This window comes from Acartia tonsa, chromosome 11, assembly GCF_053477335.1.
Source record: "Acartia tonsa isolate MP-2025a chromosome 11, ASM5347733v1, whole genome shotgun sequence".
Classification (NCBI taxonomy): Eukaryota; Metazoa; Arthropoda; class Copepoda; order Calanoida; family Acartiidae; genus Acartia; species Acartia tonsa.
The window spans coordinates 37347315-37367348 of record NC_137270.1 but is presented as its reverse complement, the minus strand read 5'-3'; the positions used below and the strand labels follow the sequence as shown (position 1 = coordinate 37367348).

Sequence of the window (20034 nt, the reverse complement as noted above, 5' to 3'; positions counted from 1 at the left end):
TATTTGCATATCATGTTCAATAGTTCATAAAATAGTGCAAATGAAATAAAAACTTTACATCACTTTGCTACTTTTTAACATACCAATCCTTGTTTTTTCTATGAATTATATGTGTGTAAACGTTTTTTTTTCAATGCAATTATTATAAGTATTTACTTGCTATGATTTATAGCTACAAGTTACTAGGTATTAGTTTTTTAGTATCGCAGCTACATAATAATTACTTTTTTTTGTCCGTCAGTTTTTGATTATTTTACTGACTGTATTTAATTTTAAACACTTACACATGCCTGAAATCAAAATAGTAAAATCTCAAATAGATACCAAGATGCCAACTTAAATATTAGGCAATGTGGCTCTTCAACAGAAAAAATATCAAACAGTAAGTACTATTCTTTTTTAGCATTTTGCACGTTCTTACTGTTGAAGATGGACGCAATCGTTTTTGTCTTAATATCAATAATATTAATTATATCTGTAAAACAATAAATTGATAGAAAAAAGTAATCTCTCTAAATGGATTATCATCAGTTTTATAAACTATGATAAATCATGTATGTTTATTGTATAGACAACAAAAAAGCTGCAATCATACAATTGCACCATCACCACTAGCCTTTAGGGATATTAATTGTTGGAAGTGTTTTTCTTAAACCCTTAACGGTCGGAGGGGGGCGTTGAACGCCACCCCCCCCCCCCCTCTATTCTATTTTTTTTCTATCTCATTTTCTGTGTGTTAAAAATAGAGGGCTAAAACTGAGCGACTTTTTAAGTATAGGTATGACACATAACTGAGAGTTGGAATTTTTTGAATGTCCTTATACTGGCGGATACAGGATGCTAGCAAACCTGGCAGGGTCATCCAGGTGAAGAGTAACATATTTTGTTTGAATTTAACAAATCATTTTATCTTACAAAATACTAAAGTATCCTATAGTAGTAAACCCTTATGTAAAAAAGTCCCCCCCTTCCCCCCCCCCCCCCCCGACCGATAAAGGTGCGGCAAGGGGCCCGAATGTTAAGAGTTAAATAACAAAACCTTATTCATAAATTTAGCTTCCCTGGTCATCCAAAAACCAAATTGTTTTTTTTTACACCAGAAAAAAAGCTTTAAAATTCCATGTGAGGAATTGTGCAGTATGTGATAAATTTAGGTGTGAGCTCCCGTTTTTCCGCTTGTGAAGAAACTTATGGAGTCATTGACATAATTATTAGACCTGTTACTCAAAATACACTTTTTCGAATTTAATTCTTCTGCTGACCCTAAAAGGTTACTTTAGGGGCCTATAAATAAATGTAGAAAATTTCATCTCTCTATCTCTACTGGCTACCTAGCGCCAGGCCTCTGAAAAATTAAAAGATAACGGTAGCACGGTGGTTTTAACAATTTCTAAGCAATGTGCAGGTTTTTTTAGGTAGCCAGTAGAGATAAAATAAAATTTTGTACATGTATTTCTAGGCCCCTAAAGTAACTTTTTATGTCACCAGAAGAATTGAATTCGAAAAAGTGTATTTTGAGTAACAGTTCTAATAATTATCCATGATATCATAATATGAATGCATACATTGCATTTCTTCCCCTCCCATCAATCCGTCTTTTATTTAAAATCAACTTAGACATACTTACCCTTATAATGTATGCTTCTTAAATAGAATTTTTTCACCATGAATTGGATTGATACGCCATTATAACATACGCACGCTAAATGCAGAAAATCTTTCCATAAAAGATGCACCAAAAAAATAATTAAATGAAATGGGATTAACAAAACTTAGCAGGTGTTAGAAAAAACAAGGATCATCGGAAACTAATGGAGTTCAGCTAAAGTTCTCAGATTTCTATCTATCCTAATCATAATCCTTATAATTAAGTAACAGTATATTTGTTTATGAGTCTGTCTGTTTGTACAAAAAGATCTCGCTAACCGCGGAACTGATATGGTTCTCCTTTACAGGGTAGCTTCTCATAGGACTATTTTTGGGGGAGGGTACCACCACCCTTTCAAGAGAAATTTAAAAAAGAAAAACTTTACTCCCAAAAAAAAATTTTTTTTTAACTTTTGAGTGTGAGTTTTAAGAATTTAAAAAAGAAGAAGAATTCTAAATTTTGTATGGCAGTTGCTCTAATATAGTACAATTTAGAACATATCCACGTTATACTCCATTAAAGCAAATGCCATGAGAAATTTTAGAGTTCTACTTTTATTTTAAATTCTTAAAATTCACAGCTTTACGAAATTTTGTCACAACCTACCTCCCCCTTTATTAAGATCTCAAATCATAGGAAGCTCCACAAAGGCCTTGGGGTGGTTTAAGGCTATTCATGTTTTTTTTATATAAATCTTGGGATTGATTTAGGTTTATCCTCCATATACACTATACAGTGCCCCTGGATGTTAGGGGCGCAGCCACTAGTATCTAAATAGAGTATAAACTTCTTTTTAAAAACTTTTTTTCTAATATTGTTTTCACAATGACTTATTATAGAGTTGCTGCACTAGTAACATGATGCGGATTAATTAATCATCATTTGACCTGATAACATTAGTTCAAATCCTTGGGGGAAAGGTCAATGTCAGAAAGATTAATTTCCCCTTCGCTATGACCATTTTATTTTGTGCTTTCCCTCCAATAATATATGGACACAGGAATCTAAAGGGATAAGACAATGGCCGATATATTGATGTTCCCCCAAATGATGTTTAACAAAACAACCCCTTCTGTATATAATTATTGGTGGTTAAAACGTTTGGGTACTCAACTTAATGAACCAACCAAAATTCGATAAAAGTCCCCAAAGCTGTTAAGTCGTTAAGTCAAATAATAAGAAAATATCATCTTAAAACTTTGGGGACTAGTGTAATATATAAACTTTTTGAATAGGTTTCTTAACACAAATCTAAGCTTTTTAAAAACACACATTACTTTGTATATAAACATACCATTATTGAAACTATACTTTATTTTGATACAATAGCTAAAATCAATGAAAATATGATAATAACACTATAATTCTAAAATGATGAAAGAACTAACTCAAATTATTTAATAATATATATCTTTACTTAGACGTCGGGTCAAGTGAAGTTCACGGTATCTCAAAAATCTGTGAATTTTAAAGGCTTCTAGCTGCCAAACGGCTAAACTTACATATCATGCAGTTTTAAGCAGCATAAGAATTATATGTAGGCCTTCGTTCGTCGGTTAAAATTTTGTGCGAGAATAATCTATACGTTCCACTGCACCGTTTGGCCGTTAGAAGCTGTTGACGTTCATAGATTTTTGGATATATTTGACCCCAGATACTATATTCATAAAACAAAAATTACTGTTTCAAATATTTTTTTTTTATTTTTGGAAGATATTTCTCAATTCTAAAGAAATTTCAAAGAAGACTAATGTGTATTAAATAAAGTTGATACATTATTCATTTCAAATATATTTTTAGAATTTTTGAGTATAGTCCCATTCGTGGCAACGTTTCTTCGTATTTTCATAGTTGCTTTTTTCCCATTTCTAGCCCTTGCGGGGGGCTCTAACCCTGTGGGGCTAATTGCCTAACCCAATATAACCTAAACAAACCTAAAATAACCTATCAAAAGCCATTTTGAAAATATGACAAATCACCCCTTAAGAGGCGTAGCCACGAAAGGGACTAAACCCGAATTTTTAAGCAATCAAATCAAATTACTACTTCATTTTTATTTTGTTTAACTCAAAGATTATTATAAAAGTCTATATAGATTAAACTTTAATGACATAAACTTTACCATTTTAGCTTTCAAAACCGATTAATATTCTCTGGATTAAAACCAGTTCTTAGCCATAATGAAAAATCATTTATAGCATAATATTACAGATAATTTTCCACAAGCATTAAAATATAAAACATAAAATTGATACCTTTTTTGTAACAAACAAAACTGCTTTAATCTCATAATTTTAAATTTTAATATTCGAGGAAAGCTGACTACAATACCATGCGATAAATAACTATTACAGATATTAATTATTAATATTTACCGGAATTTAATAAAAATGAATTACTTCATTAGAATACATTTTAACTATTTATTGAGCAAATATTATCATTACATAGGGTGCGGCACCCAAATTGTCGTCAACTTTAAAGCATAATAGATCAAAAATTATATCAGAAATAAAGATGTACACCCTGAACAAAGATTGGCAGCAGCTAATAACAAAAACGAAATTAATTCGGGAAAAAATACGAAACCTATACGTGTTTTTCAGCTGTCTTTGGGGGGCAACACATTGTAAAATTAACGACCTCTCCATTTGCCCCCCAAATATTATTTTAGATTTGTTTCGCTTGTTGGTTATACCTTATTCCAGAATTGGCAGTCCGACCTGGTCTCATCCCACAAGGATTTAACTGAGGTGTATTCTTTAAAAAAAAATTTATGCCAACTGCGATGAATTGATTAAATGTACAACTTACACATGTTACCAGTTTCAGTGAAAATATTTAAAAATGAATTGTTATTGGTTTTTTTTTAGATTTGGGACAATTTTGGTGCCGCACCCTGAATATTTAAATACAGGATAGGAATAATTTTCATTATCTAAATTGGAATATTATTTTATACAATTAATTACTGGGTATTTATACAGAAATATTTATTACTTTTTTCTTCTCACATTTACTTTTTGTTGAAATTGGTCTTTTCAAATAGATAGAAAGTAATTTTTTGCAGAAAGATTTCAGAAACATTTTTATTCATTTTCCAGAAATATATCTTAAAAGCGAAACTTTTCTACAATTAGGTTCGGTCTGTATGTGAGAAAGCCTAAAATGCTGTTAAATGTCACGTGTGACGTCATAAAAAGGGAAGGACGAGAGGAGAAGTGGAAAAGGTCCAAAAAGAGATGGATTTTTATGACGTCACACGTGACATTTTAGCAGCATTTTAGGCTTTCTCTCTGTATGTCCATTTAACACATCTTGATTTTTAACCTTTTTGACAATAATTTTTATGGGATATAATTATGCTTTTCATATGATTTTTTAATACTGATTCCTATTACAACAAGGTACAATATTATAATAAAAGAATCTCAATAGTCAAGTCCTAAAAATGTAAGTAAGTCCCATTTATAATCTACTTATTCAGTTCTGACACTCTACAAGTGTTAATGTTCGCTTGTCCTTCCATTTCAGAGCTTCGCTTTTATGGCTGTTGTCTCCTTGTTTATAAATAAGGTAGGCAAGACACTATATACTTGTTTCTACTTCCAAGTTAAAAAAAAATATGTTTCCAGTATGGCTTCGAAACCGATTGAATCGGTTCTCAGCCATACCGAAAAATCATGTGAGCATTAGGGTTGGGCCGGATATCCGGTGTGGCCGGATATCCGGCCATTTTCAATATCCGGCCGGATACCGGATATTGAAACTATCCGGCCGGATATCCGGCTCTATAATTTTTTATACTTTACACTAAAAAATCTCTACTTTTTTAAAGGGGGGAGGCGGATGTGCCACTTTTTGAAACCAGAAGAAAAACGCGCATGATCTCAGCCCATAAAAGAGTTACAGCTCTAAAACTCGGCACAGCAGTTGCTTTTGTGGAGAACAATATGGAACTGTGAAGAAACGGCGGTGGAACCGCCGCTCCCGCCAAAAACCGCCGAAATTTTTTTTACCATTTCTCGCCATAATAGACAATTTTTAACCATCTGAGATAACCTTTTTTTTCTTCATAAAAACATGTTTGAAATATTACAAGTGTCACGTGAAAATATAAGGGAAATTCTTATGGGAAAAAAAAGTTTATCTCAGATGATTGAGAAATGTCTAATTTGGCGAAAAAAAGGCATACAAATTTTGGCGGGGAACGGCGGCTTTCGGAGGGAGTGGCGGTTCCGCTGCCGTTTCTTCACAGTTCCATATTGTTCTCCACAAAAGCAACTGCTGTGCCGAATTTTAGAGCTGTAACTCTTTTATGGTATGAAATCATGCGCGTTTTATTTTTGGTTTCAAAAAGTGGCACATCCGCCCCCCCTCTTTAAATGGCTATAATTTTCTTATTATTGAAGCTAGAAGAACATTTTTTCTGAATAAGTTCAACTTTATGTAAATTTATATAAGATTTCTGAAGAAATTTTTTTTTACTACTTTAATATCTGGTAATTTGGCCGGTTATCCGGCCGGATATCCGGTAATTTGGCCGGATAACCGGATATTTGCCGGATATCCGGCGTTGGCCGGATATCCGGCCGGTTACCGGATATCCGGCATTTGAAATCAGCCGGATATCCGGTATCCGGTATCCGGCCAAAAAAGTATCCGGCCCAACCCTAGTGAGCATCGTATTACAACCCACGATATTAAAATAAAAGTCATGAAATTAATATCAGATTTGTTTGCCCGGCCCATCGGTGCTAACAAAACTAGTTTTATTTTTATATTTTTTTCATTTTAATATCTGTGGAAAGCTGTTTATAGTACGATCCGATTTTAACTTTGTAACATCTCCACAAACTCTGAAATGAAAAAATGTTTATCCTTAAATCTACCAAATTATTTGTATACATGTGATTCTATACAGGGATCTAAAAATGTAAGGCAATAAGTGGTGAAAACGTTTGGACACTCAACTAAATGAATCAACCAATCAAAATTTAATAAAAGTCCGCAATATGGTTAAGCCAACAAATAAGAAATTGTTTTATAAGACTAAGGGGGCTAGTGTAATAAACAGCCTAATGTCCACTAAATGCAATGCCAGCTATCCTGGAAATATGGATCTCTAGAATCTTCTCTAAATAAATTATTTTTATCAAAGAATAATTATGTCTAATATTTTTGAAGTTTTTTATACAAAATTACGCGTAGCCAATTTGATTTAAAGATCAGGTTATTGGCTGTACCTCTGGCAGCGGCAACGGCTACACATTTAAAGATCCAGCTCAGAACTCTTTTTAAAAAAATCTTTTTTTTCATCGTTCTTACCCATATTTTTATGTCTTAACCTTTAAGATCAACAGATAAAAATAGACTAACGTAGAAGACTCCGTTCGAAGATTTTTTTAGACATCTCTATTATAAAAAGATTCTTACCAACATAATCAATTAAATTTTCTTGTTCCTCCACAGGTTCCTGACCAATGTGGGCATAGTACTCTACAATTACATACATAGAAAATTATTAGTTAGAAGTATAGATTATAAATGTATAAGTATAGATGTATGCATAATCCAGATAACTACAGTGCTGGGGACCTTTTTCGGCTGCTAGCAAATTGCTTTCTGTACTATTGTAGCGACTCAGCTGTGTTTATATTTCCGACGCTATTGACTGATATTCAAAGACCCAATTTAACTCCTAATAGCCAGGTTACATAAATTCTACACATTGCCCCCCCCCCTCCCCTAATTTTCAAGTACCTTTTAACATGGCTGATATCTCATCGTTTGTTACTCCCTCTTTCGTCAACAATATTCTCCTAGATACACAAAATAAAATAAATTTTGACTAAAAAGAAAATTTTTATATTCAAAGGAACTCTATAAGTAACCGCATTTCTCACTGACTGACTTAGAAATGTTGTATACAGCTATTAGAGTAAGGTTATTAGAGTGCCCTTTTAGTCAAAGCAATTAGAGTGTCATTATGGTCAGCGCTATTAGAAATTATTAGTTTGAATGTCGGTCTTGTTTTGTCTTCGATTTGATTAGTTACTTGGGCTCATAGACGTCCAAGGGTAGGGGTAAAGGGGGGGAGGTTAGATTAGATTTAGATTTATTATTCTTGGGTGTACATACATAGAAAAAAAAACTACAATAATAAATGAATTAAATGAATGTTATATACATTTATATATACAGAAAAATTTTATTGATATGGTTAATTTATAAAAATATTTTCTTCCCAAATGGCAGTTTCCTAAAAAATAGGAGTATGCAGTAATGTGTATTCACACATTGTTTTCATACAGGCCATATAAATAAGACAAAAAAAAAAGATAATAAGCAATAAATGAAATCATATTGGAGAGGAAAGAATGATAATAGGAAGGATTGATTAGGGCATACAAGTCTCACACCATTATTGCAATAATAGAAATTTTAAAAAAAATTTAAACAAATAAATTTTGATTAATTTATCAGATTTCAAACAATATTGAAAAGAAATATAAATTTATCTACATTCTTGACATAATGGGTTGTTACACACTAGAATTAAGCTTGATAACAAAGATTCTTTTAGATTTTTAATAAATTTTTTTCTTGGTTGATTGTGGGTTAATAAATCATTATTACAATGGTTATTCCATAATTCTTGAAAATGATACTTAGGAAATCTTTCAATAGATTTAAACTTCGGTTTTTTTTACATCAAACATATTTGAGTTTCTAAGATTTCTGGTATGTAATTGGTTACGGCGAAGCCATGTACCTTGAAAGGAACTTGGTAGCTTACTGTTTATAAAATCATACATAAATAATAATTTCAAATAATTAGCTGATTCATGTAAAGGAAGGACATTCATTTTTTTAAATAAAGGCATTGTGTGTGAGATGTGTTTCTTACTAAAAACAATTCTTATTGCCTTTTTTTGCAATTTAATTAATGGTTCCATAGTAGATTTAAGACTACAACTCCAGGCAGGTAAACAGTAAAGTAAATGACTATTTATAAGGGAATGAAAAAGCATTTTTTTGCTATCTAAATTCAGTATATGTTTAGCTCTATTTATAAGAAATAAGGAACTAGAAATTTTTTTACGTAAATGTTCTACATGATATTTAAAATTTAAAGAAGGATCTATAAATACACCTAGGAATTTAATTGCAGGAATATTGCTACTTGAATTGACATAATTTAAGATTTTTATTTTCTCAGGATCAAACTCATTTTCATTGTTAAAGTTTAGCTTAATATTAAGAGCATTCCAATCAATAGTATTTTCGTTTTTATTAAATATCATAATTTTAGTTTTATCAGGATTTAAGCTCATTTGATTACTCCTAAACCAATCAGATATCTTTTTAAGTTCATTGTTTAATTTCAGTTTTATCTCTGTAAAGTTTTTAACAGAAATTAAAAAATTACTGTCATCAGCAAATAATAGGGTAAATAAATCAGTACAGTTTTTAAGATCATTTATGTAGATTAAAAATAGAATTGGTCCTAAAATAGAGCCCTGTGGGACGCCTCTATCTATTTTCAGCTTTGTTGAGTCAGTGTTGTTTACATGTACAAATTGCTGTCTATTACTTAAATAATTTTTAAACCATTCAAGTTCAATGCCATTAATGCCAATTTTTGACAACTTTTTGATTAAAATATGGTGTGGAATTGTATCAAAACATTTTGCAAGATCACAGAAGACTCCAATTACAGTTTTATTATCGTTTTTTGCTTCGGCTATGTAATTTAAGAGGTGTACCACAGGGTGTATTGTAGACTTTTTTGATTGAAATCCATACTGATGTTCAAAAATGATATTATTACTAATCAAATAACAAGAAAGTTGTTGATAAATGACTTTTTCTAAAACTTTTGAGAAAATAGCTAATAAACTTATTGGCCTATAGTTTGATGGATCAGCTTTTTCATTAGAATTATTCCCTTTTAACTTAAAAATAGGTATAACTTTTGCGATTTTTAATTCAGAAGGTATTTTTCCAGTTAAAATAGTTTGGTTAATGACATGAGAGAGAGGAAGAGCAATAACAGAAATATTTTTTTTTAAAAAAGAGTTTGACAGGCCAAAAATGTCCATACTTTGTTTATTTCCCATTTTTTTAACAATATCTATAACTATATTTGGGTTTATTGTATGCATTTTAAAACTGGAATTATAATTAGGTATATAGCTACACGGATCAATGTTAGAAGGATTTATTTTAGATGATATCTTGCTTGCTACAGAAGTGAAGTGTTCATTCAATTTCTCAGAAATTTCTGCATTATCCAAATATATAGAATCATTAAACTTCAATTCATTGATACATGTTGCTTTATCTTTTGTTTTTCGGATTGCATCTCTAATAATATCCCAAGTTTTCCTCAAGTCAGATTTACATTTTTTTAGCTCATTACAATAATACAATTTTTTAGCTGTTTTTATTGCACGATTATAGACATTTCTATATCTATTATATAACCTAATATTTTCAGCAGTTGGTTCATTAATACTTAACGTTGACAATTCAAATTTTTTATCTCTACATCTCATTAAACCATCAGTCATAAATTTTTCAATTTTATGTATGTTCTTATTAATTCTTATCTTTTGTAAAGGAAAAGAAAGTTCATAAAATTCATTAAAAAGCTCATAAAATTTATTAAAGCAATGTTGGGGTTCCATACTGTTAGTTACATTTTCCCAATTAACATTTCTTAATAGATTGATAAACTCAGTAATTTTTTCTTCATTAATATTTCTTGTAAAAATAAACGATTCTTTACTTGCTTTATATGAATAAGGTGTTATTGTGAAAATTGGAAAATGATCAGATATATCATTTAATAAAATTCCTGAATGAAAACTATTATCTTTTGCGTTAGTAAAAATTTGGTCAATACATGTTGCTGTTGTTCTAGAAATTCTTGTTGGTCTTGTTATCAAAGATAAAAAACCATTTGCAATGCAATTTTCAAGAAAATCATTTGTTTTTTCATGACAATAGTATTTTAGAATATCAAAATTAGAATCTGTGAAAATGTAAGAGGCACATTTAAAAGACATTAATTTACTTTGTAGGTTAGAAAAATTATCAATAAAAAAATCCATTTGTTGAGATTCTGTAAATCCAATTTTAGTAGTATTAGGCCGGTAGACATTACTTAAAACAAATTTCTCTCTGTTATATTCAAGTTGAATTGTGAGTGACTCAAATAAACCTTCTTCAAATGTTGACAATTCATTCAATATTTTGAATTTTAGATTTTTATGAATATAATAGGCTATCCCGCCGCCCCCTTTATTCTTTCTACACTTATAGATAAAGATATAATCATCTATTTTAAAAATATCTTGGTCATAGATAGTCCAGACTTCTTGCAATGATATTACATCTATTATGACTTTATTTTCTTTTAAATAATCTATATATTCTTTAAGCTGAATAAATTTACTATTGAGACTTTGTATGTTCCAAGAGAGAAATTTTAATGTTTTAAATTGTTTACATTTTTCAATAAATTGTTTGTTATTAAAATATGCACATGATAAATCAATTTCATAATACGGATTTTCATAATTTTTACCATTTAATGTAGAATCTTTATATCTAGATAAGAAATCATATTCAATATTATTTAAAATCTGACAGATACTGCCCACCCTATCGAAAATCATTACATAAATATAGTGTGAGACATATACATAAAAGGTATAATGAAGAAAGGAAGTTGGGGCTGTAAGGGGAAAATAGGGAGAAGTTTTTAATGAATGAAAGATATGGAAATTGGGTATAATTTAACATATAAACAAAGATCACTAACAAGGGTATACAATTATATTTACATGAAGCAATTTTTAGTTGCGAAGCTACTCTATAATTGAAATATTGTAAAATATAATGTAAGAGGATAAAACTTAATCAAAGTATTACATATAATAGAATAATAATGTTTATCTCTTAACAATATTTCTCAATTATTTGATTGGGTGTGATTTCAAACATTTTTACTTTAAATACTTTCTCACTCTTTTTGGTAATAAATTTGACAATTTTGCCATCTAAATGCCAAACTTTTTCAAATTTCTCAGATTGAATCAATTTTTGCATGACAGCATAACGGCGTTTAGTAAGATCAGCAGCAATACGATAGCTTTTTGTGCCTTTTTCACTATCAATTTTCCGAACCTTAGCAAAATTTTTGTTGGCAAGAATTAGATTTCGAAGGTTGCGGTTTTTGAAACGCACAAAAATAGGTGGGCACATATAATTACCACTCTTTGGGATGGGCAATACATGAGCTGTTTCGATGTAATCTGATGGATGTTCAACGCTGAAACCAATAGAATCTTTCTTTTTGATCAACACAGGCTCAAGCACTTCATGCACAGCAGCCATACAAAGCTTAGCATGGTCATATTCAGAGATATTTTTGGCTTGGGCTTCTGGTACAAATAAGCCATTTATACGCACACAGTAATTCCTTGATGCCTGCTCTCTAGCATCCACTCCTTCTCTGACAGTCTCAAGTCCTTCCTTTAAGGGAAGTATATCCTTATCATTAATTTGTGCTTTAAATGCAGATAGTTCGCTTTTTAAAGCATCTAAATCTGCCTTTTTAGGCCTGGACTCAAGATCACCATTGAGCTTCTTTATCTCCTCTTTCAGATCAGTATTTGCGTCCTGCAAATCACTCATGGCTTTAGAAAGAGAAGCCAGTTCTTTTTCATTTGCAGTAATACGGGCAGACAGACTCTCAATTACTTCTAATTTAGATAGTCTATCCTTGATATCCCGAATATCTTCTGTTAGTGTAGTTTCTACACTTAACTTATTAAACTTTGACATTTTGTTAATTTGATCCCTTGTATAGGAAATGAATTACAAATACATGTGTTTATAGGATGAAAACTAAACATCCACAAACTCCCTTAAGGTTATAAAAATCTCTATGAAGCCCCTCATTTTACACTCCTCATGAAGACCCCTCATTTCCTGCTTTGGCTATCTATTTTTTTGTTTCTTTTCTTTATTACTTCCTGTATCTCGTGTATTTTTCCTTTTTTTCTATTTTAAATATATTTTTATGTTTGATAAAGTGATATTATATAACAGTCTAACAGAAAATATTGCCAGGGATTTTAAGGGGTAAGAGAAAATTTAAGATCACTCAAAATCTTGATAAAAACTTATTTTGACTAAGTCAATGTGGAAATGTTTCGACTGTGTTAGTTCATATCAACGAATTGGAGACATTACAAAACTTTGGGGACTAGTATAAGTTTCAATCCAATGACCCCTCCCTCCCTGTATATTGCAAACTTACAAATTTCTCAAGTGGACCAATATTGACCCCCAACACCGACCTTGAAATGAGTATACGGCGTTGTCCTGTTGGGGCACAAAGTGTCTGAAAAAATCAGCCTCGTGAAGTCATAAAAATGAGGAATTATCCATCTCTTTTTTAGGTTTTTTTTCATCTCATATTCCTCATTTTTATGACGTCACATGTCTGATTTTTGAGACACATTGTCCCCCTATATTATCATCTTATGATTTTTTTCCAATTTTAAAAATTGTTGTAATGGTCCGTTAATTTTTTTACAATTTAGTTAGGTTAGGTTTAGGGTGGTAAAAGGGGACCAACTTACTTTATTGAGGATTTAGAACAAAATTGTAAAGATTGGAAATATTTTTTCTTGATTTTTTCATTCAACATCTAAATTAGGTTACACAATTAATGAACTACACTCTTCCCTAATTTTTTGTATATTTTACTAAGAAAATGTTATCGTTGCAGGGCTTTATTAAAACTTCTTTTATCTGCATTTCTGTCTGTACAGCGGTGTGAGAAATGTGTTTAATGCAGAAATATTAGCTGAGTTGCAGATAAATTGATGTACATTTCCACTAATGATACACCAAATCACTCCTTCTGCATATTAAAATTAGTGGTTGAAAAGTTTGAACACTTGACGTAATGAACCAACCAAAATCAAAGTTCACTAAAGTCCTCAAAGTTGTTAGGCCAACGAATATGAAAACGTTATTGTTAAACTTTGGAGACTGGTGTAGTAATAAACAGCTCATAGTCCCCTTTAAAAGAATATCATATTAAGAAGTACAAAAGCAAAATAAAGTCTAATTACTAACATTAACAGAAAATAATATTTGAGCTTATATTAATAATAAGTATAGATTATAAATGTACAAAAAATTAGTTTCCAATGGTCATCTTTCACAGCTACATATTAGAGATTGCAAAAATATAGCAAAATATTTTTGTACTTTCAAATTTGTATTAATATTACGTAACTATGGTCAAGTTATGTTTTTATCTGAAATGAGTTTATCTTGTAATTCTTGTGCTATTGTTGAATATTAATATGATTGTCGTATTATTTTTGCTCAACTGCTTACGGATGTTTTTATCCTTGTAAGAAACGCAGCTATGTGTTTGTACGTCCATTCAGCTAGTTCGTCTGTAAGTTAAAAAACGTTAACCAGGGTTACCCTTTTAATAAAGTCTGTGTGTGTGTGTGTCTGTACCGAAAGATCTCTCAAACTGATATGGTTCTCCTTTACAATAATGCTTCCCATATGTCCTGGAAAGGTTTATAACTATTTTGTGGGGCGTTGCTACAAAAGACCTGCTCTATAAAAAGACCTACACTACAAAAGACCAACCTACAAAAGACCAACTCTTCAAAACACCAACATGCTAGAAGGTCTAATGCTGCAAATGGTCTACTGTTATATCGGTATTTATCAAATTAATAAAATGAATGATATAATAAAATTATAAACGACACAATTATATGAATAAAAACAAAAATTATTTTTTGTAACAATGCAATGAAATAATTGCACAAAAATCTTTCAATTTTTGATGAAAAAATCTTCCAATCTTAATGGTATCCAATATAGCGATAAAACAGAGGGACCAAGTTTAAAACCTAAATTTCTTTCTATAATAACTTTGTCCACGGGCTAAATTTTAAAATTCCGTCCGACAGTTTGTCCAAAGTCTGTGTTGGCTAGATAACGGAATGGTTTCGAACCCGATACAACCTTGCTTTTAAAAATCGACCCTTTTGTAGGTGTAGGTCTTATGTAGATGTAGGTCTTTTGTAGAGTTGGTCTTATTTAGGGGTAGGTCTTTTGTAGAGTAGGTCTTTAGTATCAACGCCTTTTGTGGGTAATAGAGAAGGCAGAGGAAGATAAATTAATGTACAACCCCAATTTTACAATTACCTAAACTATATATTAAAGTGTTTGACAAGTTTGGACATTGCATCTTTGTACTACCCAATAAAAGTGCCCTAAGTTTTTAACCTAGCGAATGAGAGATCGTGTTTATCCTGTATATTATATGGTCCAATGTTCCTTCCTTCATACAGTTAACAAAATTATAAATACCTGAATTTTTTCTCCTCAATTTTTCCAGAATCTTGTGTATCAAACGCCCTAGACAAATCAAAAAATAGCAAAAGGGTAAATTTATCCGAGGAAAAAATATCTTCAATAAATTATCTTAGCCTGCAACGTGTTTCACTTTATTAGATAACATGGAAATCTGGTGTAAGATCCAAGTAATGATATATCCATTGTTAAAATATGCTTACTTGATGACTTGAACAAGGTCGTCTTTATTTGGAACACTTCTGAACATTAATCAATACTTTTTAGTTACATCAATTTAGGCGAATATGATCTCTAAAATGGCTAGAATAAATCTATTCTGATTTTCAGAGAAGTTTCTTTTAACTAGAATACGCCCATTTTTCAGTGCGCCATTGTAAGTTTCATTGACTTACTTGTTTAATGACGTTTCTTAAAATGCCATTAATAATATTAACTAAATGGATAAAGATATTACGTGGATTTTGCTTCATAACGTTGAACACATTTATTGGTGAATTCGTTCATCCAGTAGAATGGAGGTGGATGGGATAGAGGGGATAGGTGGAGGATAAGATATATCATTATTTTAGCCAGCTACAAGTTCCCCTTTTTTAGAGTATATGATAATCTGTGAAAGATCCAAGTAATGATAATTACATAACTCGATTTTTCTGCTTTTAATACTATAATTTTATGAATTTTTGATAAAATTGTGCTTGTTTTTATCATTAAAAATGATCTTATAAAAGGGCAAATCCTTATAAAAAAAGCCTGTATTCTTGTACCGTATGATCTTGATGGAACGATATGGTTCTCCTTTACAATGAAGCTTCCAGTAAGTCCAAAGAAGGTTTATAACTATTTTGGGGGAGGGTACTCCCTGGAGGGTACCTCCACCCTTCCAAGATAAATTGCTTCTGAAAAAATACTTTGCCCAATTTTTTTCCCTTTTTCTTTTTAAAACTAAAATTTACAGTGGATGTTTACCCCCCCCCCTTCATCCTATAGAGACTTCTAGATACATAGCCACTTATATTATATTGACTTATCCCTGCGCATTGTTGAGACAAAGGTTAGGTATTCATTGAAACTCAAGGAAAAACCGGTTTTATCCACAGATATCGGTCTAATCAGCTGACAAATCTAAAGTAAATTGATTATTGGTTTTTCATATTTATAAATACAATGACTAACGGCTATTCCCCTATTATCTAGAGAACTACAAGTATTCCGAGTAACTGAAGTACAGAGGGGGTCAAGAAAAATAGCTTAAAATCTTAAAAATAGCCTAAAACCATCACACAGGACCTATATGAAACCTACCTAAGAAAGAGTACCAATCGGTTCAGAGGTCATTGAGATCTTAAGCAATAGACAAAAAAAACCTTCTACTTTATTATAATAGGACCGGATTAGAAAACAATTTTCATGAATTCTTGTAATTAATAGAAATAGAAGTGGTTATACTTTTAAATATGTTTTACTTCTTAAGCCCCTGCTGGGTTCTTATTACCTTAACTGACCCTAACCTAACAAAAGTTTGTTTGTGTTACATATACTATAATAATATATTTTACCCAAAAATCAATGGAAATTGGCAGAAATCTTACTTTTTACACTTTAAACTTTTAAATATTAATACAGAACGTATATAAAGACGTATAGACTAATTAAAGACCCTAATTATAGAACAACATGGTTGTTTAAATTATTAACCTGATCTTCATTGTGTGGTAGACCCAAACATTTGATTACCCTGAAATTAATAAAAAAAAGGATGATAATATTCATAAAAGCAAAGCTCTGAAATAAAGATGACAAACGAACAGTAACACTTGTTGAGTGTAAGAACTGAATAAGCAAAGTAAAATACAAAGTATATTTATTGCAAAATTGCTCAAATACTTTTAAGAACATACTCACATTTTAGGACTTGACATATTATCTTGTTGTAATAAGAGTCAGTATTTAAAAAAATCATGTTAATAGCCTAATTATATCACACACAAAAAAATGTTGTTAACAAGATTAAAAATAAACATGTTTTGGACGGATGCACGAATGGACATTCTGGTAACGATCATATGCAACGTTTCTAAATCATACCTTACTGTTATAGGAATCACTATGAAAGTTTGAAATCGATAGGACAATTCTAAAATGTCTATATTAACTAAAAGAGCTAACCGTTACTGTCGGACGGACATTGAAAACAGCCAAGAGATTCTAAAGTTTATAAGGTCCCAACCCCCTTAAATTCAAGGGGGGTGTAAAAACATTGCCCCATTCCTGCGTCAATTTAAAATTCAAAGTACGCTTTTTGACACACTCTGACCCTCAAATTAAACCCCAAATATACTCCCAAGAAGCTCACACACTCCTACACCCCCATCTGTTTTGGCTTAATTAGTGGTTGAAACGTTTGAACACACAACTTAATAAACCAACCAATCAAAATTTATTAAAGTCTCCAAAGTTTTTAAGCCAACAGATAAAAACATTATTAAAGGACTTTAGAACCGAGTGTAAAAACAATCCATTGCTGTGACAAAAAAAATACCAAATTTTTTTCATCCAAACAACTTTGCTTTTACATACCTGGAGGCTTCCCTAATACTGAGCACGCCATCAATATCATGATCAAATAACTAAAATTAATAAATTCTATCATATAGTACTGATATAGGCTATTGAGAGAAGCAGCTTATAGTGCCTGATTAAAAATGACATCATACTATATAAATGATGAATGATAGGACAGTATGTATTTTAATTTACCAGTGGTAAAATATATACTGGCCTATAAATGGTCATTTCTGTTGTATGATGACATTTTTTATTAGGCACTATAAGCTGCTTTTCATAGAGAATCGAATAAGGATCTAGAATTTCAAAAAAATAATCTGTTTTTATTCAAAACAAAAAAAAAGCACTCTGAAAAAATACACTAAACATTTTTTTAAGTCTTATGTTGTACTTTTCTTACTTAGAATCATCGATTCTGTGTATGGGATAAGGGGAGGGGGGTGAGGGTGGCAAAAGTAAGAAAAATTGGCAACTAATGCAAATAATTGCAGTTAATTGCAAACAAAACACTAACAACAAGAAAAAGTTATAAGTAGTTACTTTTACAATAACTTTTGTTATACTAGTAGAATCACTTACTCTGCAATGTACCTCCCCCCCCCCCCATAACATTTTTTTGTAAGCTTTAAACTGTTACACTGATACCTATGATAATTTCAATGGCAATAGATATATGAAGCTTTTTATAGTGCCTATGAGAAATGATGACATACTGGCCTTCCATTGGTCAATTAAAATGTATACTGAGCTCGATCTTTAAATCGTTTATAGATGATTTAAACCGGGGCGATTCATTTGGCGCACCATCAAATTATTAATATCAATCTTTAAATCGAATTTGCATGGGCGATTTGAATCGGGCAGTGGCGCGGGCCCGGTTCGGCAATGGCACTCACCGAGTGCCATTGCCGAACCAAATCGGGGTGATTTATTTAATAAATAAATATTTTTTTTTAATTACTTTAATATTTTATTGCAAAACTATCGTGAAAACATTTTTATAGTTATTTTTAAAATAAATTATATATTAATGTTTTATATAAAATACCATACGGACACGGCATTTTATATAAAATACCTTACTGACACTGCTTAAGTAATAAAGTTGTACTGGCGCGGATCGATATTTTAGTGAGTGCGCAGGCGATTTAACAACACCGCGCCGAAAATCTTTTAAAAATCCATGTTTTATAGGCGCGCTGTGGCTTAACACCAACGCACCTACGGTTCACCTCTGAATCGCCCCGGTTTAAATCACCATAAAAACGATTTAAAGATCAAGCTCTGGCCTACCATTGGTAATTTATTATGTGTATTAGCCTATTATTAATCAAACATTGGCAAATTCAAATAAGAAGGAGGGGTGTTTTTGACAGTTTAATTGGCAAAAAAAAGGGGTATTTCATACTTTAGCTTGACATTAATGATGTCATAGAATATTTGAATTAATGGTCATATTTATAAGAGATAATAAATGGGCAAATTTATATACAGATAAACATTAATACAGACAGACATAGAGTCTGACAAATATATATGTCTTAACCTCTTTTCGAGGAAGCTTTGTGTTTATCAAGGTTTTTAATATTTAATCTAATGAACTTATATATACAGATAACATAAGGTTTTTAAAGTGCCTATAAAAATTACGTAATACTGGCCTACCATTGGCCAATTAAAATGTATACTGGCTGTGTAATATAGTCTGTGTATTGGCCTATCATTGGTCATTTGTATTGCATGACGTCATTTTTTACAGGCTCTATAAAAAGCTTTCAGATAATAACAGCTTTGTATGATAGATTACCTGGAATAAACTTTGTAAGTCATCAAATTCATCCTCTACTATACCAAGATCATCCTAAATAAATTGGGTTGTTGTTAGCCCTATCTAGGCAGTCTGAGGAGTCAGTCATTTGATTGTGCTACATTTGTGTTAAAGTCCTATCTTCATGTAGTGAAGTTTTAAAGTGGTTTTTCCTCAAATCTATTTTAAACCACCGATCCTTTCCCAAAAAACATAAATATTTGGAAAAACCTTAATTCTAACTAGCCCCTGTTGCGAGATCTAGCCCTGCGTCACAAACTCTACTGAGCATTGTACCTGCAGGGCTATGCTAACCTTTACTTGGCCTAACCTTTACTAAAATTAGTAGATAATAGAGTAGCTTCGCCACTTGTACTATACTAAATATTTACCAAATTAACACGAACTATGTATTCAATTTTCTCTTTCTTATTTTTCATAGTTTTCTTCACATGGGGTTCTTCATCCTTGTTTTAAAAAAAATTTATACAGAAAATCTTCGTAATAAAAACGAAAAATCTATGATTTAAAAGCAAACAATTTTTTGATAATTACTCCTTACGTCCGTTCTTAATAGTTA

At 31.2% G+C, this 20034-nt stretch overlaps 1 protein-coding gene across 1 annotated transcript in view; it reads right to left on the bottom strand.

The window, feature by feature from the left end:
- Nucleotides 1–2944: 2944 nt before the first annotated feature.
- The window catches only part of LOC145331941 (uncharacterized), a 32000-nt gene continuing 14910 nt past the window's right edge, over nt 2945–20034 (bottom strand). Inside the window, exons 5-14 of the mRNA XM_080176816.1 lie at nt 19847–19921; nt 19455–19508; nt 17660–17709; nt 16778–16817; nt 16116–16204; nt 15283–15324; nt 15077–15124; nt 7412–7470; nt 7085–7147; nt 2945–6507 (exon numbers count right to left, since the gene is read on the bottom strand). Coding sequence (XP_080032942.1) covers nt 6482–6507; nt 7085–7147; nt 7412–7470; nt 15077–15124; nt 15283–15324; nt 16116–16204; nt 16778–16817; nt 17660–17709; nt 19455–19508; nt 19847–19921 — 546 coding nt within the window. The 3' untranslated portion in view covers nt 2945–6481. The remainder of the gene's footprint in view (nt 6508–7084; nt 7148–7411; nt 7471–15076; nt 15125–15282; nt 15325–16115; nt 16205–16777; nt 16818–17659; nt 17710–19454; nt 19509–19846; nt 19922–20034) is intronic.